The following is a 26586-nucleotide window of genomic DNA, read 5'->3' on the forward strand; positions in this document are numbered from 1 at the left end:
TCAAACGGTGTTACCATACGATAAAGTTAGAAGGCCTATATTTTAAACTTTAAGCATTGGTATTTTTATAGTTGTTTATTTATGTAAAAAGGTGATATTTCGTTTTAAACCCAGCTGTGACCACTTAAATTAATAACAAGCTTTCTCGAGTGCAAGAAAGCACAAGTAAATTATCATAATTCAAATTATAAACTACTAAATGACGACCCATACATCCTTGTTTTGGTCCTATTATTTGCTAAACTTGATGTAGTCCGCTGTGTTGTGACCAGACCGTATTAAAATATCACCGTATTAAAATATCACCGAAGGTATAGCTGTCCGGGGGGGGGATGTTCTTTCTTTTTCTTTTTTTTTAAGCATGTTCGCACCTCACGCTCAGTTTGAAGTAAGTATGAAGGTGTGAACAAGGGTCGCTTTGATCAGGAGGATCTGCGCAGAAGTCTGTTGTTTCGGTGGTTGGACAGACAGACATTTGCATTGCGAAGGTAAAAGTGACGACAGAGAGAAGCATGAGTCTTTTTACTTTAACATTTAAATATGTATAAGACAGGCGGCAGCAGGGGCGTTCCCAGGATTTTTAAATGGTGTGGCACAAGGGGGAACCCATAATAAGGCAAAGAGGGGAGGGCACAGGTAGTCAGATTATTTAATCAGAGTTAAAAATCAGTGTAGGAATATGCTGTACAAAACATGGGGCATGATTTCCATCCGACTTAAGTAGCTTAACAGTGAAGATATAGTATAACAAAAATATAGTTAACTAAATGTGTTCATTGTGTGGAATGACACTTTGCAGAATTATATTAAAGCCTTACTTATTTTGCAGATAAATCATATGAAGTACAAGACAAAACATTTGTATCCAAAATAAAACTGTACTTTATTCAAGTAAATATATCAGGTTACTTTGCTATCCATATATTCATCCAGGGATTTGGGGCACTAAGATTAACAGAATTGTAATTAAACTGCATTTAGGGCTCTGCAGACACTGTTGAGAAAAACTGTAACAAGCTAAGTTTAAGATGTCGGAACATTCTTTTTTTTTTTTTTTTTTTTCCAGTCTGCAGAAATCATCCCGTCTCTTCCTTATTCGTCGTTGTTGGACTGGCAAAGAAGGTGCACAACACACTTTGCTTTAAGTTATGCAACATTTTATTTTGAGAAAAGTTAGCAAACATAGTGGAATCATTTCCTTTAAAAAATAAGAAAAACAAAAATAAAAATGTGTATGTCAGTGTCTGTTTGAAGACCACCACCCCCCCCCCCCCCCCACCCCAAAAAACTTGAACAAAAATGTTCAAGTTCCCAAAGAGACTCAAACAACAGCGTAGGCTTCAAAGTGAAAAAACTCTTCAGCCACCTGACGTCCAAGCTGCTTTGTAACAGTGAAATTACCCTAAAGTCAGCCTGAAGTGTTTGTTCTGAACAGTAACGAGCTTCAGTCTGTTCAGGATGTTCCTCTCCTTGTTTATGATTGCAACATCAGACCACGTCGAGCGTCATGCAGCACACTTCAAAACTGGGGAAAACCACAATAATCTCTTTACAATAACCACCCACCCTAAACATGCAGCTCGGTACTTTTCAGTTTGTGATGAGCGGCTTTCCTAGTGTTGATTATGGAATTCACATTTTCAAAATAGAGCTTATAATAAATAATATTAATTCTTTTGGTCCAGTTTGCTTTTTAAACTTTTTTTTTTAATACTATAACTTAAAAACACATTGACTCATTTATAGAGAAACAGTTATCAGTTATTTTATGTAAAAATATAGCCTATACATATGCCTAGAGTCAGAGAGTGTTGCAAACACCAACACAAGCTTTGAAATATATTAAAAAAAATAAATAAATCTTTAAAGTGAGTGTCACAGCTGAAAAACAAAAATGCTGCATTTCATCAGAAACAGATGAAAGGAAATCTGCTGAATGAAAAAAAAAATAATCTAGAGCTGCTTTTAGTGACGTGTCACCAAATGACAGAAGTGTAAAAAGTTTGAAATGAGCTTTTTTTTTTTTAAAGTATGACATTATGTGAATCAGTGTAGCATATGTGCCTCACACCCCCACCCTCAACTCAGTGCAAACTTAAATCAACTCCATCACTTGATCAGCAATGCTTGTACTACATTGGACATCTTTCCCCTCTATGTTTAACAGCTGAGATCCCCCAATTGAATACAGGCATCAGCAGAATGAATATCAGACCCACAGGAGTCTCATTTACATTCTTCTTTATCCAACCCAGTGGGAAGAAATATACAATTTAAGATTCAAAAAGTTACCTTAGTATCAGATTTCTTTCAACTATAAATACTAAACTGCAAAGTGCACTTGTGCTCATTTGGTGTCTGATGTGTATGAATGACAGAAGTGTCGTTGCAACTCGGGGAAACGCCACGAAATACTGAATTCATCAAACACCACAGAGCCACCGAGAGCAGCCCCCAGCTGACTGATGTTTGTTTGACCTCTGTGGTGGTGCCTGGCATGCGAGCACACTTTCTCTTTCCCTTTATTGGGCTCAGCATCTGGTAATCAAGTCTATATAAAAACCATTAAGAGCCGCACGTGGCAACATGCTACAAAAGGGATGACGCAACAAACAGGCGCAGTCTTAGAGACCAGCAATTCCTCAAGCAACAACACAGTGAACAATTAAAAAGTAGATTAAAATATAATGTAATGAATCTACTACACATGTTCACATTCTACAAAAATCTGGACTGTTTTATCCAGTTTTCTTGCTGGCACCTACACAAGAAGAACTCACAGAACAGCAAGAGAGAAACAGTAAGAGCACATTTAAAACTGGTCCCTCTTCAAAGGCTGTAAGCCAGTGGCTAACAAAGTCACTCTGGACACTTTGAGAAGCTTATTGTGCCGCCGTCTGTGTTTGACAGTCGGAGGCTGAAGGAGAGCCGTGGCAGGATATTCCGGCGGTCTCAGATTCATCGAGGTCTTGGTACGGCTGATCCTGTACCGCCGTCGCTGCCTCTAAGGCGTCATCACACCAGGAGCACATCTGGAAAAAACATGTTCAGGTGTAAATGAGGCATTATGTTTACATTAACAGTGGATATCTGAACTGGAAGGGGTATTCAATTCTACCTTGATATCTATGGCTTTGGGTAAACCTCCCTTCTTGATCCAGGGGTGAACCTCGATCAGCTCCTTCTTCTGCTCTTCAGAGAAGCGCGGTTGGCTCTTCTGCAGCTGCCTCAGTTTCTCTTTGTCTTCTCTCAGCACCTTTTCAATATCACTGCAGACACATTGAAACGCACAGACACGGTCACGATTCAGCTCACACGTGTGACAAATGCTCAGATAAACAACACTGGAAGCTTCGATTTGCATGCTTATGTTGCACTTTTGGATAATTTATTACTTTTATGTTCGAACAAAGTTTCGCTGTCAGGCTCCTCACACCCAACACAGCAGATCTCTTTTGTTGTGAGGATTCCATCTAGTGGTCAAAAGTCTTACTACAACCATCAGGGTTGGAGCTTCTGTGTCATGATTACAGATTGCAGTTTCTCTTTTCCTCCACATTTACAAACACTGAACACAAAAAGTTTCCGTGCTCCCTCTTACACAGAGATGATGCAACACAACAGGAAGATGAACATTTGCTACCACAGTTAAGGGAGTGTGTGGTAGATGCATAAAGAGTCTGAGTATATCAAGTGATGCTGCCTGAAAAGGGTTCATTGAAAGTATCGCATCTTCTTTCTCTGGAAGATGTGGTAGTCAGTCAGCATCCCAGTAGATGCCTTGTAGACTAGCACTAATCTAATCCTATTAGAATAAGGATGCCAGAATTTATATTGAATATTTTCTGGGCAGTGGGCCTTTTCTGTAATTTAACACATTTATTTATTTGTACTGATAGATTTCTTGCATTTAAATGGTAAATGGCCTGTATTTGTATAGCGCTTTACTTAGTCCCTAAGGACCCCAAAGCGCTTTACACTACATTCAGTCATTCACACACACATTCACACACTGGTGATGGCAAGCTACACTGTAGCCACAGCTGCCCTGGGGCACACTGAGGCGAGGCTGCCGGACACTGGCGCCACCGGGCCCTCTGACCACCACCAGACAGCATCATCATACGACAGCATCATTTCTTCATCGTGCAGGAAAAAAAGGAGTCTCACTGTTGACATTGCACTTCTTTTTATATTAAATGGGATTAAATGTGTAGTTAAACATCTATTCAGCCAGTGGTTCACCTGAGATCAAAGCTAGCTAGTGATGAATGTAAAGCAGTTTTACAGGGTGGGTTAAAACTGCGCATACGCTTTCCAATGGTGGGGACTCGGTTAAACATGTTAAACAGTCTTTTAGCAAGCTGTTGCCTTCAGGCATCCCACACCAAGTTTCCTGCACACGCACACAGCCTTATCACTAGTGCATTACTGAGGAACCTTCCATTACAAACAGATGGTGAATAACTACCACACCACAGTGTCTACAGGGCCATTTATCCTACTCCTCACTGGCTGAGCCCCATTCTCCCACTCACTGCGAGGCCAGCTGATAGGTCATCATGACCTTCTCATCTGTGTTAGCCATGAGCAGCCACAGCGGGTCCTGCAGTACATACTTTGTGATATGGTCGCTCTGCTCCATTCTGCCGCGTCTTCCATCTCTGCCGCTCATATGACCTTTGACCTTCTGGCTGTGCAGCGATGAGTCCACACTGCCAAAGTATTTGCTACTGTTGGTGCTTTCTGAGAGGAGCCAAAGAGCAGAGTATTGTTAGAGGCCAAGTAAGTTGATGATCATATGACAAATTATGTAGTTTTAAAAGCTTTCCATTGGCCTACCTAATAACAGGACATTTATCATTGAGGGGACAATGCTTATTTTACACAGGCTAAATATTAATTTCGCAGAGTTTTGGAAACCTTTCACTTCCTACCTCTACCACGCTCACTCTGTACTGTGTGGTTCTCTTTAATGATGAGATTTCTCAGTTCAGTTCTTGACACTTGGCTATACAAAGTCATCACAGCATTTCCATCTCCTGCTCTTTAAACATCAGCGGTTCTTTTTCTCAAGTCTAAACTGATTTAATTTTTTTTAGCAGGATGCTTTCTCAAGTGACAACTCGAACCCTCGCTGAAGTTTTTATACTGTGTGTAAATTGAAAGAAAACCCTCAGTTTTTAACTTGATTTTGTTAGCTTTGCAAAGTAAGAAGTTAAAGCACACCATTCCACAGCTGTTGTTTACATTATGGATCAATAAAAGGTCAGCTTTTCAGGTGGGCTAATAATACTAACTCTGGTAATTTTTGTCTTTCTTTTGAAATAATTCTGTTATTGTATGCAAACAGAAATAATTTATGCTTTCTAAAGAACGCTACTGCGTTTAGAAATGTTAAACATTGCTTGCTCTGTTAAAAAAAAAAAAAAAAAAACTTGGACAAAAACTTCAAATCTGTATAGCAATCACAAGTTAAAACACATGGTTATAACTGTAGGACTACCTGAGACTCTGCTGGCTGACGTCCTGCCCTCAGATGTCCCGCTATTCGAAGTGCCGCTGGCTGACGTTCTGTAGCCCATGGACCCTGAGGTGGCTGAGCCGGTGCCCGAAAAGGAGTCCTCTTGGAGGATAATGTTCAGCATGTCACTGGATGAAGAGTTGGCATCGCTGTTGTTAGCGTCACATTGCGAGCTTGTCTGCAAAAACAAATATTGAAGGAACACCACATCAGAGGAGCAGGATTCAGGTCCTCACACTGAAGCATTCATTACACTCGCAGACGCCGTTTCTCTTGCCGTTTTACATCCTGCCTCAGATTTTAAAGACTCACCTGGGAGCATGTTTCTGCTTAATCATAAAAAACTGTCATTCTCAGCAAACACTCGTTGGTTCACAAGGACCGAGGAGACCAGTGTAGTTGATTTAAATTAGATACATGATCCTGATCCTTTTCCAGCTAATTTAAAGTGAGGGAAGTCAATAATTCATGAATGCAATATGTATATTAGAATTAGAAAAGCATTTGCAAAATACAGAAGATGGCTGCAAACCACTTTTCCTTTCTTCATTATATCATCTCGGTACAATACAAACGACAATACCCCCTTCCACATGTTTAATTGTGAATCAGGTTCCCACAGCTGTGGAGGTCATGCTAAAATCAGTGTATGTGCAATGGAAAAAATACGAAGGTGAACCATTTAGAAGTAGCTGCATCAGTTTAAGCATGGTCTGATCTTCATCAAAGTAACAATTCTGAAAAATGCATTTTTTTTAAAGGACTAACACACAAATTAGTGTATCGTCTTCAGTAATATGAAGCACATAGTTCAAACACCCACAGTATAGTAGACCCATGGGCTACAGGCTTTAAAAACCCCACTGGAGATATCCAATCCAGTAAGTCAAACCACACTGTTGGCATGTGTGAAGAGAGAACTTGACCTCTGCATTGAATCACACTTGTTATTAATCTCTGTCTCTCTTCCACAGCATGTTTTCTATCCTGTCTTCCTTCTCTCACCCCAACCGGTTGCAGCAGATGCCCGCCCCTCCCTGAGCCCGGTCCTGCGGAGGTTTCTTCCTGTTAAAAGGGAGTTTTTCCTTCCCACTGTCGCCAAAGAGCTTGCTCACAGGGCGTCATATGATTGTTGGGTTTTTCTCTGTATGTATTATTGTAGGGCGACTGTTGTTGTGATTTGGCGCTGTGTAAATAAAATTGAATTGAATTGACTTATTTAAAAAGGTGAGAGATGAAGGATGGGATCTGCAGCAGGACACCAGCGGAAGCTGATCTTACCGTGTGCCTCGACTTGTCAATATGACACTCTATAATGCTTTTTTTGAACTGAGGAAAGTTAGGTTGAATTGCTTGGGGGAGAACATACACGCTATGTGCGCTGTACGGTAGAAAAAAGATCATGATTTGAGTTTTTCTGGGCCTGGAAATAAACCCACTGCAGAATAACTACAAATAGAGAAAAATCTGTCCAGTATCCAGTCAGACCCCAGAGACACAGTTAAATGAACTCAAGAGAGCGCTTCACTTCAGACATCTTGTGAATCTGGCTAAGCTGAGGAAGAGAAGTCCAAAATTTGGCAGAAAAATATGCTCTTCAACCCACAGCTACCAAAAACATTTGAAGTTTCTTCTGCCAGAGCATTTCTGACCAGTTAAACATAGCATTTTGGGTTATTTTCCTTCTAGCACAACAAATACTTAATGGCTGTGTTGATTGAAAAACAGAGAAAACTTAAATTGTTCGTGTTTTGGTGTTTGTAATGGTCAGTTAAATAAAGATCAGTTCTCATTTTATAACCAATTATTAAAACTGGATTATTCCAAAGGTGCACATACAGAATACTATCCTGTAATTAACTTCCTCAAGAGGGCACGTGCCTCCAGGTTTTATTATGCTTCTTAGGCGGTTTTCATTGTCATGCTTCAGCTAAAAATCAGCGTCTACTGAACAAGCAATAATAATACTCATAAGTCATGAAAAGGAAAACAGTAACTGGAACAGTTGACATGGAATCGGGAAGAAATGGGATTTGAAAAGTGCGGAGGTTTTACGATGATTTGCCTACCTCGTTGCTGAAAGCACTCAGCCTAGAGCACACTTTATCCCAAGACAAACGCTCACAGAAACAGGCTGTACCCCCGAAATACAACGGTCCTGGAGGACCAAGGAGACTGAGAGATGGCTAAAGGGTGTAAGGAATAATAACATGATTAACACACCCTGGGCCACATTTAATCGGAGGAGTTTTTACAATAGCAAAACAGAAGTTATTTAGTGGAAATAATTTTGGATAAAATCACTGTCATAACGCCATTAAAGCCCACAAACTGAGATGCATATATAGTGAACTTTATGGGGGAACATGCCACAGCCTATAAAGGGAGCCCACGACGTTAAAATTCTTTGACACTGTGGGCTGCTGACAGATTAAGAAGGATCCAGGTGGGAAAAAAACAGGACAAAGGGAAGTTGTATTTCCTTGTTTACCTGATTCAGTTCCCTCTCCTTAGGCTGGCTGGCACTTGCTGTTTGCTCCCTCTCAGCTGCAGTATTTCCTCGTCCTCCAGAGGGGAGCATCGCGCCGTCCTGCCTGTCCACGTTCAGTTCCAGCTCCAGCAGGTTAAGGGGTGAGCTGCAGCGTGACTGGAATAAGCGAGGGGAGGCCTGGCCTTCAGCTCCTCCAGACTGTGGCGTTGAGGACCGAGACTGTCCTTCAACGGAAGGCTTAGGGATTTCCGAGGATGGTGGGAAGCAGAATGATGGAGTTGAGCTGCCTGCTGCTTGAGGAGGAGTGAAATTGGTCTGAACGTTGAACTGAGTCTGACCGCTGAAGGAAGGTGGGAATGGAAAGGCAGCCTGAGCAAAAGGCAATGTTTGGGTGGGGAAGACCCCAGTCTCTGCTTGGTACACTGGCTGCTGTGGTGGAGGACCGGGGCCCATTACAGGGTACAGGTAGTTAGGGAGTACTAGAGCCACAATGGGGGTGACCATGGGGGAGGTGTAGGGAGCAGAATGGATGGATGAGGGGCCAGGAGTGGCTTGAGCACCCTGGCTGTCCCTAAAGTTTTGTGTAGTGGTATCTGTCCGTGGACCTATGGACTCAGCTCTGGGGTAAACCTGGAGAGGGTAGCCTGGCATCACGGTAGGGTAGGCCATGGGAAAAGCCGACTGCGTTGCCTCAGAGGGAGACCAAGATGTCTGGTTAAGGCTGTAGTTTGGAAAAGAAGGCCGCTGCAGCTGTGGTCCTTGATGGGACGCTGTGCTGTCGGAGGACTCGACCTGTTTAGCCCTCTTTGATTTGGTCTTCTTATTCCGCGTGCTTCTCCGTGTGGTTGGCTCTGCAAACGCTCCACCCTGTTTGGGTCGAACAGCAGGTGCAACTAGACGATCAAGGAAATGAAAAACAATATTTTATTTAAAGTTTTCATGAAAATTTTCCTCACGCATTGTCCGAGTGGACAATTTACAGATTCCTCCTATGAATAATAGGATAGGAGAGAGTAAAAAATATTGTTGTAAATATCATAAAAGTTGGAAGCAGGTGATCTAAACCACATAAAAACATCCTTGCTGCACCGAAACAAATATACTGTGCAGTCATAGCTAGTGGAAATATAACAGATTAAGGTTGAAACAGGGAGCCAGTCAGTAAACTGTAGAGAATATTCCTCATAATATTTCTTTGTCACTTTTTTTTTTCTTCAAAATAAAACTCCTCTAGCTTTGGGATTGATTTCAAAGTTAGTTTGTGTCTGTTACTCTATTTCTAGTCTTTTTTAAAGCTGTGTCACCATCTCCGAAGATGTTTAATCAATGGAATGAGTCATAAATTATAAATAGAGATTAAACAGGTTATAAATAGACATGGACGTAAATTGCAGTGAGCCAGAATTATCCTTCCTGTGTCAGTATGGGGTTGGTGTTTAGTTGTACCATCGCTGCCGATCTGTTCTTTCTGACGCTCCAGGTACTCGGAGCAGTTTGCTTCGAGGGGGGAGAGTCTGCGAAGCTCTCTGAAGTGACACAGAAAGGCCTGCTCCTCCTTCTGCGTATGTGCTGCCAAAACCTGCTTGGTCAAGCCCAGCTTCTTGTAGCACTCTCTCTCCTGACTGGGAGGTGAAAATGCACACGGAGGAGCCGCAAGGTTCTGGCTGGATTCGGCCACTTCCCCTGTGCCCGGTACGTCCTCTATGATCTCTGCATGAATGACAGCAAGAGAATAACTTTAATAAGCTGTAAAGCAACAGAAGGTGGGGTTTTTAATGCAACACAACATTTTATTATTAAAAGCGACAAAGACAAAAGCAACATAGAGAAAACAATGCAGTAGCCTACACTGGAACATATAATGACACACTGAAAGAAAGGCTCACTCAAATTGGGAACCACGTTCAAAGCCAACAGTCTGTAAAGCAACTGCACAGTTAAGACATTGCAGTGAAGTACAACAGTTACAGCCAATGAATATAGAGAAATTGGGCTGAGGTATTAACATGAAGCGGTGCACAATCAGTGAGAGTTTTGCTGCATTTTTGCATAAATAGCTCAGTTCATTTTCAGTCGATTCACTCAGTACAGCACATAGTATGCGTTGCGATATCCTATACTACACGTGTTGTACCTCAGTCCTCTCCTTCAGAGAACAGAAGCTATAGACATAACTGTTGGTTTTGTTATTCTGAACTAAGGTGGATTATTATGTTACATGTTTGAACTGCAGAGTAGCTTTGCATGGTTTCAGTTTAAGATAATCCTTATTTAATTCATACTGGGCTTTGGTGCAGACAATCGAGCCGTTTTAGCTTTTTGCAGTTTTTCCTACTGACTGTCTAAACTCTCTGTAACTGAGTATATTTATGGCAGTCTAGTGTGTTAAACTGCCATAGTGTGTGTGCATGTGTCTTTGTCCCCCCCCATCATAAACCTTTGCAGTTATTTCAAATAGGACACAAACCCACTTCATACATACTGGAACTTGAACTGAAAATTTGCCATTGTTTTTTTTTCCTGTATTGAAGGTTTTGCTGATAAACTACAGCATCACAAACACACAGACACACATAAATCAGCACGTACACATACAGGCTGCATTTACAGTGCTGTGAGAAGCCATTTTCCTCTGATTTCTTCTATTATTGAATATTTTTCCACACTGAGACGTTTCAGATCTCCAAGAGGCAGAAATGGATTTTTTGCATACATGAAGTAAAAAGCACTAAAATATCCACAGTAATAGGTTTAAAAAAAACAATCTGTTGCATCCGTTACAGTCGCCAATATCACTCCAAATCAGTGATTTTTCAGTACTCTGTAGTGCTCTTTAAACAGAAATAAGCTGAAGAGTGTGCGATTCACATCGAACAACATTTTTTTTGTCTTAATAATCAGATACCTGTAGAGTTCCAGTATATTAAATATGCAACAATAGAGGGAATCTGGTTGGAGGTCAGTACTTTTTCACGTCACTGTACCTGACTCGGGTTGAGGTTTCTTGTCCCCAACATGCACTATGGTGCTACTGTAGCTACACTGGCTGGTTATGGACACCACACTTTCTGGTTTGTTTGGTACAGGTAGGGGCCGCGAAGTGCCCACTACCGCTGTGGCTGCGTCAGTGGACTTTTTATCTTGATCGTCCAAAGCAGAGAGACCAGACTGATCCTTCAACAAGGATGATTCTGCCAAAGAGAACAGAGAACAGGAACTACTGACAAGGAAGTGGTATTGTAGAAGAGTCTGATAGAGAAGTTTAAAGGGAAGAGTCTGAAAGCCTTAGAAGGCTGTAACTTTGCATGATAAAAAAAAAAAAGGTAAGAGGTTTGTGTTATTCTTATTTTAGATGATCTGAAGTAGTGCCACATACCATTAGACAGCTGCATGCTGCTGGATCCCTTCTGTTTGTCCTCATCAGAGTTTGAGGACGTGGTGTTAGAGAGAGACTGGCATTTCCTTTTCATGGTGATGGGAACATTACAGCTCTCCAAGTACCTACAGGGATTTTTCAATCACAAAATTAGTATTTATGCTGATAATACCCGATTGTAAAAGTCAAAGACAATCAAGAACTTTAGGAACTCTGTAAAGGTTGAATTTTATAGTAACAATTCTTTCCAATTCCTCCCTGGTAAAACCATGAATGTGGACAGTAACAGAGAAATATGATACAGAGAACTTGCTGAACTTTCTTTGTATCCATTACGTATTACAGGAACATATAAAGTCCCTCTACATGGGATGGGCAATGCTAATGGCTGGCATTTTCTTCTAATGAGTCATCTCTGTACCTGATAACACTGTCCAGGCAGCTGATCTGCTGGTAGGAGTATACAGTCTGATCATTGAAGGCCAGGTCCTCCTGGAAAGAGGCTCTGCTCTCCTCCATAGGTGATCCCGCCTCCTTCCAGTTAACAGGAGCAGCCGAGTCTTTGGGTCGCACCACGGCTTGGCTCTTCTTCTGTACAGACTCTGCAGCAGACAAATTAGGCATTAGTGTCTAAGATTAATATGAAATCACATCATTGTATCAGCGACTGAACAATTTGCAAAAAATTAGCTCTGCAACCTAGCAAATATGCAGATAATTATTCACTGGACTTACTGGCATTGCTTTTTTTGTTGTCTGGCTTTGCCGTCTGCTGCTCTTCTCTCTTCTGAAGATGAATTCCCTTGCAGATTTCTTGAAAAGTTCGCTGGTAATAGACAAACAAGAGTCAATCATTTACAATCTGCTCAGACTTTTCATTCAAAATAATAATACAAGAATATTAAGACTAAATTCATATTAATCTTGGCTAAATTTGTTTCATAATCCTGAGGCAAAAGTGCTGTTACCCTGACCACATGGGTAAGGATTCACTGCAGTGAGCTGTAACAGTGACCTAATTCCCTTCCTTAGTCACTTCTTCGCCATATAATCAAGTGAATAATTTACTTAGTGGTTAGCAGCAACTTGAGGTTCAAGATTCTGAATAGTTTCACTGCCAACTGTTGAATAATCAGACGTCCATAAAGAGAAAGTGAGCATGACTCACTACTCAGTGCTCTTTAGACTACAAGCCACATTTACCTCGTCACACATACAGTGCTTTTTTTCTATACAACTCGAGAGCTTCATATCCCTTACATGCAGGGTAAGACTTGCCAGTGCACCTAACATGCATGTATTTGGACTGTGTTTGATCTGCGACATGCATGCACACGTGCCTTGTTTTCAAGGCTGCTGAACTCAAACTCGGATGCTAAACTAAAATGTCAAACAATAAATGCAGTGCATGCAGCGTTTAAGAAATAATGCATGTTTGTGGGTTTACTCACAGGTCTGGCTTTGCCCCTCATGTCCTCTTCCTCTTGATGCATCTTGTTGTACGACAGGCTCTCGTTAGAGGAGCCTATTTCAAGAAAGTGGTCGTTGCTGTGCAGACTACCATAGCCGCTGGACCCACTGTTATGAACAGGCTGGTTACATAAAAAACAAGACAAAAGAAAAAGATTAAACAGGAACAAATGAAGAGATTATTTCCAGGGACAGAGAGGACATTGCACCTGCAATAACAGTAACTGTTAATCTCCTTCCCTCGATCAATCCTTAGTCTGTGTAGGGTCTTGAAATGTTGCTCTTTCTTTTACCTTCCAACTGAATTTTTTTCCTTTCAGCTTATAAAATTTATATTAGTTTTGTTTTTTTCCTCACCTGTAGCAGGAGCCGATGGATCTGCTCAGTAATCTCCTGGACGTCAGAGTCCATGGTCTTCACCTCTCTGACGCCTGAGACTGGGCCCATAAAAATGTCTTCATTCACGGGGCCCCTGGTAAACAAGCACATCTTACGTGAAGCAGCTTTGTCATCCAATTAAGAACTTGTTTCTATAATGTCACATATGCCGTGGTCAAATATTAATCTAATATTGATTTAAATGTATGTATCAACTTGTTTAGGTAATAAATACTTACATGCGGACTTTGTGTCTCCCAATAACAAAGGAGACTTTGCGGCTCCAAGGATTGACAAAACTGGACCAGCTGGTGTCTAAGATGATGTACTCTCCATTTCTTGCACAGAACCTGATGGACGAGTGGTCAAACGGTTGGCCTGCACACTGGAGGACTGCAGAGGAAAAACAAACAGATTGAGACAGGCGCTGATTTCCCCTGCTTACACTGGATGTTGATGTTTCTTCTGTCAATTTTGTGTGGGCTCACTCTTTCTGTGAATAGCCAGCATGATCGGGCGGTCACTGGGATGCAGGTGGCAGAGGACTGGGGTGCCAATCAGGTCCTGTGGGAGGTACCCAAGAAGAGGTACTGCCCTGAAACAAAGTGCAGTGTTAGCAGCCAACATCACCAAATGTTTGCACCTTTTTCAGAGATCACTTAGTTTAAATTCAGCAGTAAAAGCATTCTTGGCTTACCTCTCATCCACATCCTGGAACACACAGCTTGGAGAGTGAGTGGTGGTGAAGATCTGCTTGTCTGTTGGAATTCTGGGTGCTTAAGGATAAAAAAATATATACAGATACAGTTCACTTTAATTTCTATAGCACCAAAACACAACGACAGTCTTCTTAACACACTTTTTAAAATTGTATGATGAAGACCTTACGGTGTCAGAGAGAAAACCCCAACAATCTTCAAGAAAAAGGGAAGTTTTAAGTCTAATCTTAAAATTAGAGAGGGTGTTAGTCTTCTAAACGCTGGCTGGGAGTCACTTCCACAGGACAGGAGTCTGAAAGCTGAAGGCTCGGCCTCCCATTCTACTTTCAGAAACTGTAGGAACCACAAGTAAGCCTGCAGTTTGATAGCAAAGTGCTCCATTAGGATATTATTGTACTAATAGGGCTTTTAAGATATGACTGATATCTCGAGACCTTTTATAGGAGGAGAAGAAATTTAAATTCAGCTCTGGATTTAATAGGGAGCCGGTAAAGAGAAGCCAAATTAGGAGAAACATATTCATATTCAATATTTTTACCATCATAGCCAGAGTGGACCCTCTCAGCCAGAAGGAGGCAGCAGAACTGGTCTTCAGTGTGCACTGTATCCTGGACCTTCATCAGGTAAGGCGTCATGCGGAATGGATAGTACTGCAGGTCACCCTCACACTCCTTACCACTGCTGGATATTAGGCAAAAGAGGTAAAGTGAGCCAAACAAAGATGAGACTGGGTACATGAGTCAAGTATGCACAAATACCCTCTAGTTTAATCGCTTTTGGATTTTAGAATCTGAACACATGGGGGCGCTCTGTGGTCATTTTCCACCCATCAGTAAATAGGAGTGAATGTTTGTGTGCACAACTTTAAATAGCTGTTCTGTTTAAGGTTTTAGATCTCTGATGTGACCCCATAAATCAGACCAATACTAAAAAATATAGTTAAATAAAAGAATTCTTTAAAATAAAAGATTTAAAGAATGCTATAGAAGTCTGTGGAACATCCTAACAAATGCTAAGTGTGTTGTTAATATGTAAATGGTCTTTAACGCTGGCCTGGAAAAAGCAGCTGTTTACAGGTTTTTATGCATATGATGTCACAAACTCATTGAAAAAGCATCTAGCCTGGATAGAAAGTATGAATATGAACTAAGAGCAGGTACGAGCAGCAGATGGCCCGACACTGCATTTGACCCAGCACCCACCCACCTGATACGACAGAAAAAGGACTTCTCCTGCATGCAGTCAGGCGGGGACGACTCTGAAATGGGAAGAGAAACGTTTTAATTCAAAAGCAACACGATCCAGCCAAATGGTGGTGAGAGTCTGGTCTCCTGTTGGTGTCCAATGGTTGATTAATTCCATCAATAAACATCCTTTGGAAGCCCAGCCCTGCACTTACTTTAAATGAATTTAAACATACATGGTACACCAGCCAAAATAATTCCAGGCCTAATTGGGAGAAAGAGTAAATGATTTATGGAGTATATTTAGTCTTATTGAGCACTTTGTGTTACAAGCACCATATTTACCACCACCCTTCTGAGCTATTCCCCACACACAGGGCTCATCTGGGATTTAAATGCAGGACCTCTAAAAGGGTCTTTGTGCGTAAACAAGATTTAAGGCACCACACTGACTGGTGAAGCTGGCCATTATCCGTTACACAGAGTCTCTCTGGGAAAATTAAATGAAGGGTATTCATTATCCGATTTCAAACTGTGTCTTGGACATTTGCACGTTTTGTTCTTTTGTGGACTTTTAAAAGCTTCCCCATTTGGCAACCCATTATAATTTCCAGATTATGCTTTAACGACTGAGACAGCTCGATCTGTTCCATATAGCTGAGTGAAAAGGGGTAAACATCAGCGGTTTTAAATGGATAACTTGAATCCATTGAACATAAACTTAATAAAGTACCTCTAAGCCTCTTCATTATAGACTCTCAGATGTTTTTCTATTTCTGTGAAGTCTTTATATAGTTCTGGTACTTGTAATGGATGGTCTGACATCATCCTCTTATTACTTGTCTGAATTTAACTTAAACGCTCAAAAGCTAAGCCCTCTTGGATAAACCCATATTTGTACTTATTTGGCTTTTCTTTTGCTATACTGTAACTGTTCTTGAAACTATTGTATTGGAAATCTGTCCTTATATTAACGTTGAAATCCCTTCTGGTGGTCCATAAGAACAATTACTTCAGAGATCTCTGTCGTCACCATACCTGCTCCAGTGCACATGCTCCAGGAGGGCAGGCGATAAGGCGTCGTGAAGCTGTAAAAGACGCTGACATCCTGCGGTGTAAGAAACTCCACAAACTTGGTGTTTCTGAACACATCTCTCTTACAGTTGAGGATGGAGGCAGCCTGGTCAGAAATGTAGACTATCCTTCCAGTGATAAGAGACACGGCAACTGCAAACATATCCTGTTGAAGACATGAAATTGTGGTTTGAGGAAAAAAATAATAATTACAAGACTTTTTCTTTGCATCTTTGTTATTGTTTAAGAGCACAAATCAGTTTTAAAAGCTACTTCAAGATCTTACATTGTTTTTGAGAGTGTACTCAGAGGTGATGCTATCGATCTCCTCTATTGTGTATGAAGACACATCCAGGCCTGAAGGCTGACTGTCATTGATCATCAGGAGCTGGTAATACTCCTCATTGGCTGAAAGAAGAAATATACACAGAACATTTTTGTCAGAATATGCTCAAAATATAAGCTCAGAGTAGATGAAAACTAGCAAAACTAACAAAATAGTATCAACATAAGACTACCAAGACAGAGCTGATGTAATAGTCTGTAATCCTAAATCTCAGTGCTATGCTGAAATGCGTCGCAAGTAAACATCTGCCCACCCATTAACATCTGCAAGCATTTCAGCAGGAATGAGGTGAGCATTTACAGATCATTACCTGGAAACTGCCTACATAAACATTCCCTCCTGCTCAAAGTTATGCCTTTATTTCTTTTTGGGTTTGGCTTTGAGCAAATTCTGTAAATTGCGCAGAGGACATTCTTGTGGCAGAAATAGGAGTCAAAAGCAAACATTTACACATGAATGTTAAGTGTTTCAATAAAAAAGTAGCTACTAAGAAGGAGGAACAGACCACAGAAACAAGAGGAACTCAGACTGACGCTTTTAGACAGTACACACCTTCCATCTGTTTCACACAGCGAAGTGCATACTTCAGGGTGTTCAGCGTGGTCGACTTGTTATTGTGTCTCTTGTCAGCAGGCAGGTGAAACTTCAGCTCTTTCAGAGTTTTAATCACCTCCTTCTGCGTCTTGGCTTTGGCAGACTCCTCGCTACTGCAAGTTGCACACATACACGCACAGCGGCGAGTCAGACAAGGAAAACAGTCCCTCAGAAAGCGATTAAATAACAGGCACAATAGCTGGTTGTGTTATTATGTAAGGTGTTCTTGTGGCCCAAAGAGTGAGAATGTCCCGTGAAGTGACAAGAAGCTTCTTCAGTTATACAGCAACAGGTGGTGGATTTACCTGCAGCCGCTGGTTGAAGGGTTGTCCTGCTCAGAGCTCAGCAGGCTGAAGGCGTTTGAACTGCTCGGTGGAGATGGACTATGGGAGTTCGAACTGTGTGGGAAAAGAGGACAGGGACAGTTTAGTTTAACACTGCAAATGAAAGTCGACATCTTTATTATTAGAGTGCTGGTGTATATGCTTTGCGTGCAAGGTAATAGATTAAAGTGATCTTTTTGTACTGTAAAGGTGGGCCAAACCAACTCATAATTAAATAACTAAACAACAGGAAACTAACTGTAAAAGAGGTGACTTTCTGTGCATATGTTTTATATTTTATATGCACTTCTTGTCAGGGCTCTGTGGGCGGGCAGGTGAAGATGTGGATCCAAGTGCAGGACTCGGAGACGGAAATGTAACTGAAAACCACAGCTTTATTGCTGGCATCAAACAAAACATAAAGTGACCACTGAGACCAAAAACACACAGGCATAATCCGAGGGTACCACGCGACACTGAGCACAGGAAAACAGAGGAAAACACAGGGCTAATATACACAGGGTGGTAATCAGGCAATGGGCAACAGGAGGGAGACACAGCTGGGAGAAATTGGACTAACGAGACAATTTCGTTAACAGAACTGAACACACTCACATGAGACACAGACCTTCACAATAAAACAGGAAACAAGAAACCACTAAACAAAGACGCAGACAGAGAGGCAGACAGACACATGCAACTCAAACAATTCATGAAACAACAAATCCTTAAACACAGATAAACAGAAACATGAAACTAATAATCATCATCATCATCATCATCACCACAAGCACTACAAGAGAATAAGAAAACAATCCATAATGCACAAACACACCAAAACTTAACAACTCAAAATACTGGGTCAAACACTTCTAGAGTGATTACATCACCCAAAAGAATATTGGATATCTAATAATAAAATAATAAGTACTCTATACTCAAGTTACCTAACATAATGACATGTAACTCTTATAATAAAGGAACAAGTATACTCAAACTCACAACAGGGTTTTTATACTTGAGCTAAAGAAAGCTGCTGTTTTCTGCCTTTGTGAATGTGAATCAGTGATCGGTGTCCCAGCAGCAGCTTCAAAATAGCTGGGTTACAAAAGAAGCTCTCTTCAACTGTAAGTATAGTTAAGGTTGGTTTTCACACCCACAAACTACACCCTTTTTGGCTCCTACCTCAAAGCACACTGTGTTCTGTTGATCTTATGTGCTGCACAATAATGTTTAACATTTAGTATTTACTGTCATATTCCCATATATCATTGTGATGTTGTTTATTCTATTACTCTTGTTCTCTTCTGCTTGCTTTCTTTTTTCTTTCTCAGCAGGTGATCCAGGTGATTGATATATGCATTTTTTTTCTCTGCCCGTTCTGTTGGTTTTTGTCTTTTGCCCTTCTCCCCCGTCCCTCTTCTCAGCTGTTTCTCTTTCCCTCTTTCTTTCTCCCCTTCTTTCCCCCAGTCAAGTCTGTCCCGTATTCAGTAAGTGAAAATAAAATAAACAATAAAAGGTGAATCAAATGGACCATTACGGCAAGGCTGGGATGGTCAGTTTGGTAAAGTAAATCCGTTGGGCATCTTTCTTTGCCTTTAGACAACAATTCTGAGGGCAAAAGAGCCAAACGGGACAGGCCAAAAAAAAAAAAAAAAAAAAAAAAAGGTTGGTTTTCCCTCTGTGGTGACCTTACATAAATCTGCATTGGGAGTGCAGCAAAGGGGTTTGGGTCTTTACATTTCTATATGTATTTTAGTCATTGTTCATGTGGTATCCAACTTTGAACTTAAAATATTTTACTCCTGTAGTATATTAGATCAATCTGTCTCATATGGTTAGGCCAGTTTGTTAAATGCTATTTCTGATTAGAGTTCTGTTTTGTTGACCTTTTAATGTCCCCATTTATTTCTTAAAGAGTCTGTTTGAATTATTATGTATTTTTTTGTATTATTTGTGTCTGATTTTTTACTCATGGTTTCCTTGGTGATGAATTTTCTGTTAGCTCTTGAGTTTCTATTGTGACTTTGTTATTCCTGCCTCAGCATTCTGCACAACCTGATGTCGACTGATGCATCTATACTGTACATGTATGACCCAAGGTGTTAACCTACAAGCTTAACACTACACTAATACAATAAAATCAACAGCGCTCGAGGACACTGACTCACTATCACGCAGCTTACTGTATATAACAAGCTTACCTGGCCAAGAATAGAAATAACCTTTACAAATAGCCTCTCCAAGCACAGGTGAGTCTCTAATTCTGCTAAATATAGACTCCAGCACCCACAGCTGGTTTTAGATTGGACAGCTTGAGCATGTATTAGTGTGTGAGACTTAGAAAGTGTTTTTGAAAGCAGGCTAGATTGCAAAGGAGCACTTACTAAGTCTGTGTGCCACTCTCTGAGCACCGCAGTACATAGTTCATTTTAGTTTCCACATAGATGTTGGCAGTAATTAGAACCTGAGCTGTGTCGCAATTTTATTATTATTCTGAGTTAGCTTCAAATCGTGCTCCATGAAGGACTCAAAGGTATCAAATATTTTCAATGAAAAAAGCTGTCTCTTAATTGGGCTAGGTAATATTGCAATTTCAGTCAGTGCTCAAATTTCCATGCCAATGTAAAAAAGTGAAGCTAATTTTGTGGAAAAAGTACTCAAGTACAAGTATCTCAAAGGTGTAATTAGTTATTTTCCAGTGACACAATATTTGAAATAGACAGCATTGGTGTAAATAATTTACCTAATAACATTTTATTCTTTAGACCCTTGGTGGGTTTTTTGTTTTTGTTTTTTTTACTACGACATGCACCTATTACACTTTGATGCTGCATATATATGCATTTTTTAAACCCTCTTTTTCTGAATGACCTACATATATATATGTGTGTCAGCTGGTATTGGTCTGTCACAGATTAACTGGTATCACACCACAGTGCAGGCAGCAAGTAATCAGTCAATCCTACTATATTTGTATAGTACCTCCAAAGCAGGTAAGTGCAGTTCAAAGTACTTCACAGAAGACTGACGTGGAAATTAAGGCAGGACCAGGAGTAATAAAACCTCACAAATATGATGCAATAATAAATTTAAGAGTAAGCTACCAAAAAGTTCATCTCACCATCATTTTCCCATTTGACTATAACTCTATTAGTATATTATATGCATTAATACATACAAACACAGTATTGTTAATGTTAGGGAATGAAAAAGGAAAATATATAATGTAAATATTTAGTATTTCACCACACTAGTATCTTCAAAAGCAACAATATGTTTCTGTGCAATTTGCAGGCACCAGGACACCAAGCTGTACCAAAGAAAAGGATATCAAAAGGCAGCAAAAAATAAAATAAATGTACTCATTGATACTTTTTTGACCAATTTGATTTAAAGATAAGAGCACCTGTTCTGTTGCAACACTACAAAGTCAGAACATAAACAAAGCAGCCAGTCCACTGCACGTATTAGCCAATAAGCTTGTCTAAAGACTATTAACAGCTGTCTGAGAAACTAACTCACCTGAGCTACAACTCAGCAAGCTACTATGAATAACCTCCTTACCTGACTAAGAATAGAAAACATCTTTACGAACAGCCTCTCCAAACACAAATAGGAGTCTAATCCGGTCAAATATAGCCTTCAGTACTCAGAAATACAACAGCTGGTTTTAGACTGTACAGACTGACCATGTATTTGCGTTGAGCAGCCTAATTCACATTGTGGTAGTAAGTCTGTAGGTCGTTTAAACTAGTTACAATAAGAGCGTGCTCAAAGAGGCTAGTCTGCAGCAGGGACACAAGGTGACAATCAGGGCAATGCCATCCTGTTTAATTAGGAACTGCACAATGACTCTGTGGTTTTCTTATGTTTCACAGACATGAATAAGGCCAGCGTAAGTGGGCCTAAAAGCAGGTTTCAAAATGAACAGTTCTTTACGTGAATGAATATAAGTGGAAAACAACCCCAGTTTGGGCTTTCTGGGCCAAACTGAGCCAATCCTGTTTAAGGTTCAGAGTATTAATGGAAAAAGAAGTCACATTTCTGCAGCAGGTGTTAAAACAGATTTATCTGCATGTTTGTTTAAAATGTAACATAATGGTCCAAAACCACAGAACTGTATTTTCTACTATGTGCATACTGGCAAAAGTTAATTCAGATGAAATGTCAATTTTTAATCATTTCACCCTTTTATTACCAAAGAAAAGGATATCAAAAGGCAGCAAAAAAGTAGTTGCTGAATAACTAACAGCCAAACTATTGTCAAAAATGACTAATTTAAATCTGGCCACCGTTAAATTAATTATTTTAACAGGTCAAAGTCACAAACATAATCAAGTTTAGTGATTACAGATTAGGCAGCTGCAAAGAAGCAACTCACATGTTCTACTAGGTAAACTAACTGCTTGACAACTCAGTCCTGTGGCTTGGAGGAGATCAAAATAATGGCTTCAGTTACCAATCGGAAAGGGCAGCAAGGTAAAGTGATGAAAATATTACAAGTGTGGTGTCCACTTTAATGGATGATCATTTTTCTTTAGGTGGGTCTTTGCTGGGATGCAATGGTAAACACCATGTACTCTTAGTAACAGGTTGTAGTGGGTGGTGTTACCTCATACAGACTTATTTAAAACTACTACTTTCTGTACAGGCCTTGTTCTCCCTACCTTTTATGAGGTTTTCTTCCAGGTGTTCTGACCTCCTCCCACAGGCTAAACATTTTAGGCTAATTTGTGATTGTAAATTGGCTGTAGGTGTGAAAGTGAGCATGTGTGATTGTCTGGATCTCTGTGTTAGACCAGGGGAGTACCATGTCTCATCTCACTCAAAGTGATCTGGGACAGGCTCCAGATGAACACACAGTGAGAGGGAGAGACAGAGCAAACAGTATCCTGGCAAAGGCAGAGAGGAAGAAAGGGACAGAGAGCGAGAGAGGAGAAAGCAACCCAGAGGAAGCAGAGATCGTAACTTGGAGTATGGATCATTAAATTCCACAATTAACTTAAACTTCAACATGTTTATTATTAATTAGTTTTTGGGAGTGATTTAATGCCCACTGCCCATGGGTACAAAGAGACTGATATTAGTTTTCCTACAAACACTGGGGCATATTGGCATTTGTGTGCTAGTTTAGCTCACTGGGTAGAGCAGATGACCTATATTCTGTAAGGCTAACGCAGAGACCTTGGGTTGAATCTGCTATTTGCGGTGTCTTTTCTGGCTCTTTCTTCCAGCTTTTCTGTCCTTTCTCCACAGTCATATCTCAAAGAAGGCTAAAAAGTTCAAGATAAATATGTATAAACTGTCAAATATCAGTGGTGCACTGCACTGTATCCGCTATGCGATACTGACTCACCTGAACTATAACTCGGCAAGCTGCTATGAATAACCTCATCACTTGGCTAAGAATAGAAAACATATTATTTACAAAGAGTCTGTCCAAACACGATTAGAGCCCAATTCTGTCAAACATTGCCTTCGGAAATGCAACAGCTGGTTTTAGACTGTACAGAGTGACCATGCGTTAGTGTCGACACGCTGATTCACAATGTGGCTCTAACTCTGAGTTATTTCAATTAGTTAAAAAAAAAAAGAGGCTCAAAGAGACTTTAATTTTTACACTGTGCACCAGAGACAGGAGGTGATGATCAGGGTGAGGCGGTCTTGTTTAAACTGCAGAGCGACAAGTTTTTATGCGCATTTGAGAGACATAAATAACCCAGGGAAGCCATAACACAGGTAAGTTTACACTGCAGTGCGCTTAAAAACAGTGGCTCATTCTCTACGACGACTATAAAGCTATATGAACTATATGAATAGTGAGAAAAGACAACAAGAAATGTGACTTAAAATTTTGATTTTCTTTTTTAGGGAGTTGATTAAAATAGCAGTGTACGAGTGATATCCAGTTCTGGCACTACATGGTAATTATTTCTACAGAGGAGTATGCAGACGTGACGCACGTACCCCTACACAGAGAGTGATTGTAGGGATGCAATTTTCTATTCAAAGCCTTTTGTCAAACAGTTATTCATTCACTGATAGCTGTGCAGATTCTTTATATAGTTAAACTATTTACTCCAAAGAAATATATTTTAGACCCATTTCTGACTGACTTCCTCTTTGGAGTACTGATGGAAAGTAAATATCTTTACAAACGGAGATTTTTAACCTTTTTATGTCTAAAATCCTGCATACATACATGGAAACACCTGTCCACACTAAGCGATAAATACTTATAAAATATATCTTTTATATCTTTCATATTGGTGCATTTTGATACATGTCCTACACATTTGATGCACTGTGATCCAGAGTTGTTAAAGACTAAAACGTGAACCTGTTTCTTACTTTGGACTTTCCCTTCCTTCAAATCTGCGTGCTGGCTTATCTCTGTATGTCTGGTAGATATAAATCTCGACAGAAATGTTAAAAGCTGAAGAACTGGTGGCAGTCACCCACGCTCGCTAAAATGTGGGGCTGTTAACTGAGTTATATCAGCCGACAAAGATTTACTTTTTCTCAGAAGACATTTTGACTTGTCGCAGGAGAAAAAGGACAGGTGACATAACAGTGGCTCTTCTGGATTTGGCTGTACGAATAATTTCACACCTATGCTTTTAAAGGTCAAATGTCTGCTCCTACTCTAACACATATAACACTATTACTTGAAGTACATTCCCCTCCTTGCTTCACTCTCGAGCATCACAGGTGGATAAAGTGGGATATTAAAGGGGAAAATTGAAGGATACTCCTGCAGGTCTCACAACATGAAACTGTCTAACAGACCAGTGATGGACCTGAGCCTGGAGCTACAGGCTCAGAGAGAGTATAGTGTGTATTTATTCATTAACTGCTTTTACTTTTGTCCCCTTTTCATTAATTTTTTGCTTCAGTGTATTAGAAGCATGATTTGACTTGAGTTCTTACTCTTTACACAAAATATGGGGTGAAATACCAGCCACTTAAGTAGGTGCACATGATAACCTGCCTGTTCGTGCAAATATCTAATCAGCCAATCACCAGTTCAAAGCTTTAGACATGCAGACATGGTCAAGATAATCTGCAGAGGTTCAAAGCAAACATCACAAAGTGGAAAAAAGGTGTTGTAAGTGACTTTAAATGTGGCATGATTGTTAGTTAGGCTGGTCTGAGTATTACAGAAACTGCTGATCAGCTGGGATTTTTCCACACAATCATCTCTAGAGTTTACAGATAATGGTCAAAAAAGAGAAAATAATCAGTGAGCAGCAGATCTCTGAGTGAAAATTGTTGGTTGATGTCAGAGGACGGCTTCAGCAGATAGGAAGGCAACTATAACTCAAATAAGCACTCATTACCAAGGTATGAAGGCGAATGAATGCACAACACGCTGAACTTTGAAGCAGATTGGTTACAGCAGCAGGTTGCACTCCTGTCAGCTAAGAATGAGAAACTGAGACTCAAATTTGCACGAGGTCACCAAAATTGAACAGAAGGAAAACGACTCCCAGTCTGACAAGTCTCCATTTCTGCTGAGACATTCAGATGATTGGGCCATAATTTGGAGTAAACAAGTGAAACATGAAAGCATGGATCCATCCTGCCTTGTATCAGCGAATCAGGCTGCTGACGGTAAATTGTGGGGAATATTTCCTTGGTACACTTTTGGCTGCTTAGCATCAACTGAGTATCATTTAAATACCACAGCCAACCTGAATACACAAAGCTGAAATCATCTCACACTGGTTTCTTGAACGTAACAATAAGTTCACTGTACTCAAACGACGTCCACAATCACCAGATCTTAGTGCGATAGAGCACCTTTGGTAAGTTGGTATCCATATCATGGATGTGAGGCTGACAACTCTGCAGCAAATGTGTGATGCCGCCGTGTCACTAAGGACCAAAATGTCCAACCCCCTTTTGTCACTTAAATTTTGCTATTTAAATGAGGAAGGTGAATGAGAAAGAGCAACAGATGCAGGTAGCAAGGTACTAAACACAGAGAAAGACGGAGTATTTTTTAGATGCTGAGGGAAAAAAATAGCAAAAAAACTGGTACAAAAGGTTAAAAGTTCAAATAAAGAGAGCGGCGTGAGTAAGAAGAGGGAGGAAAAAAAAGTAATAGCATTTTTTGAGGGAGGGAGCTATTGCGTGCGAGGCGCATATGGACAGGAAGAGGAGCGGTTTTTAAACAAATAAAAAAAAAAAACTCCATAGTGAAAAGATCAAGTGAGGTAAGCCAGTCAAGGCTGAAAGTGAGGCAGTATAACGTCAATGCCTTCCACTTGGCCGGCGCCACCCAGTAAACAAAGACAAACATTTTGTTGCCATAGAAATGTCAAGGAGCTGGCGAGCATGACACAACCCATCTGCTATTTTTTCCACTGCTGTAGTCATGCCTTGGGCAGGCTGCACTGCGTCTGAACATTTTTTAAATCATGATGAAGTCACGTCTGCACGTTTGTGGAGAGGCAGGGGATTTTAAATTTTTTTCGTACTTTAGTCATTTAAAGTTTTCTTTGAGAAATGCCGTAACCAACAACTCTTCAGATACTAAGGCTGTGATGTGACTGAACATTAAGTTAAACTTTAAGGTGTGCCGTGGACAGTAAGCAAACATTAACTCTCACTCAGAGTGAGAAAAGTGAACATTAGAACACATCTGTAAACATAAATCCAGAAAAACACACAGCATGCTACCCTTTAAATTCTCGTGAGGATCATCTTTAAACATAAAGCTGAAACCACCTCACAATTCATGAAAATAGCCTTTATAATTAAACACTAACCACACAGCATCACAGTACAAGTGTTTGCATTTCAACCTGTTTACTCCAGAACGAACAGAAGCGTGGAGCACATGGACGTATCTTGCCAAAACATGTTTTTTGTGTGTCCTACATAGAAATCAGCTCATGTTTATCAAGTTGGATTCTTTTATAAAAAGTGCAAAAAACAGACACCAACTGCTCCTAGTATGACTCACTTCTATGCAATGTGAGCTGGCAATGAGATCTAGTTTAGGGAGTGAGAACATGTTTGCGGTGACACTAAATAATGTCAAATTAATCCTCATTTGGCAAAAGTCCCAACGTAACATTTTATGACAAACAGGATGT

General features: G+C 40.4%; 1 protein-coding gene across 3 annotated transcripts in view; it reads right to left on the minus strand.

The window, feature by feature from the left end:
* Positions 1 to 728: 728 nt before the first annotated feature.
* Positions 729 to 26586, minus strand: part of per2 (period circadian clock 2) — a 34162-nt gene continuing 8304 nt past the window's right edge. The window contains exons 3-24 of one of the 3 annotated variants that reach the window (XM_085388174.1): positions 17462 to 17554; positions 17115 to 17269; positions 16503 to 16624; positions 16181 to 16382; positions 15165 to 15216; positions 14497 to 14639; positions 13937 to 14015; positions 13728 to 13834; positions 13479 to 13632; positions 13219 to 13333; positions 12843 to 12983; positions 12127 to 12217; positions 11813 to 11993; positions 11392 to 11516; positions 11000 to 11206; positions 9462 to 9725; positions 8016 to 8908; positions 7594 to 7710; positions 5507 to 5702; positions 4620 to 4746; positions 3119 to 3269; positions 729 to 3032 (exon numbers count right to left, since the gene is read on the minus strand). In XM_085388174.1, the coding sequence (XP_085244300.1) occupies positions 2883 to 3032; positions 3119 to 3269; positions 4620 to 4746; positions 5507 to 5702; positions 7594 to 7710; positions 8016 to 8908; positions 9462 to 9725; positions 11000 to 11206; positions 11392 to 11516; positions 11813 to 11993; positions 12127 to 12217; positions 12843 to 12983; positions 13219 to 13333; positions 13479 to 13632; positions 13728 to 13834; positions 13937 to 14015; positions 14497 to 14639; positions 15165 to 15216; positions 16181 to 16382; positions 16503 to 16624; positions 17115 to 17269; positions 17462 to 17554 (3865 nt within the window). In that variant the 3' untranslated portion in view covers positions 729 to 2882. The remainder of the gene's footprint in view (positions 3033 to 3118; positions 3270 to 4619; positions 4747 to 5506; positions 5703 to 7593; positions 7711 to 8015; positions 8909 to 9461; positions 9726 to 10999; positions 11207 to 11391; positions 11517 to 11812; positions 11994 to 12126; positions 12218 to 12842; positions 12984 to 13218; positions 13334 to 13478; positions 13633 to 13727; positions 13835 to 13936; positions 14016 to 14496; positions 14640 to 15164; positions 15217 to 16180; positions 16383 to 16502; positions 16625 to 17114; positions 17270 to 17461; positions 17555 to 26586) is intronic. The other 2 variants (XM_085388176.1, XM_085388175.1) reach the window with 2 other exon arrangements.

Source organism: Rhamphochromis longiceps, linkage group LG18, assembly GCF_057381845.1.
Source record: "Rhamphochromis longiceps isolate RC_006_pf linkage group LG18, R_longiceps_female_GT1.1, whole genome shotgun sequence".
NCBI classification, from domain to species: domain Eukaryota; kingdom Metazoa; phylum Chordata; class Actinopteri; order Cichliformes; family Cichlidae; genus Rhamphochromis; species Rhamphochromis longiceps.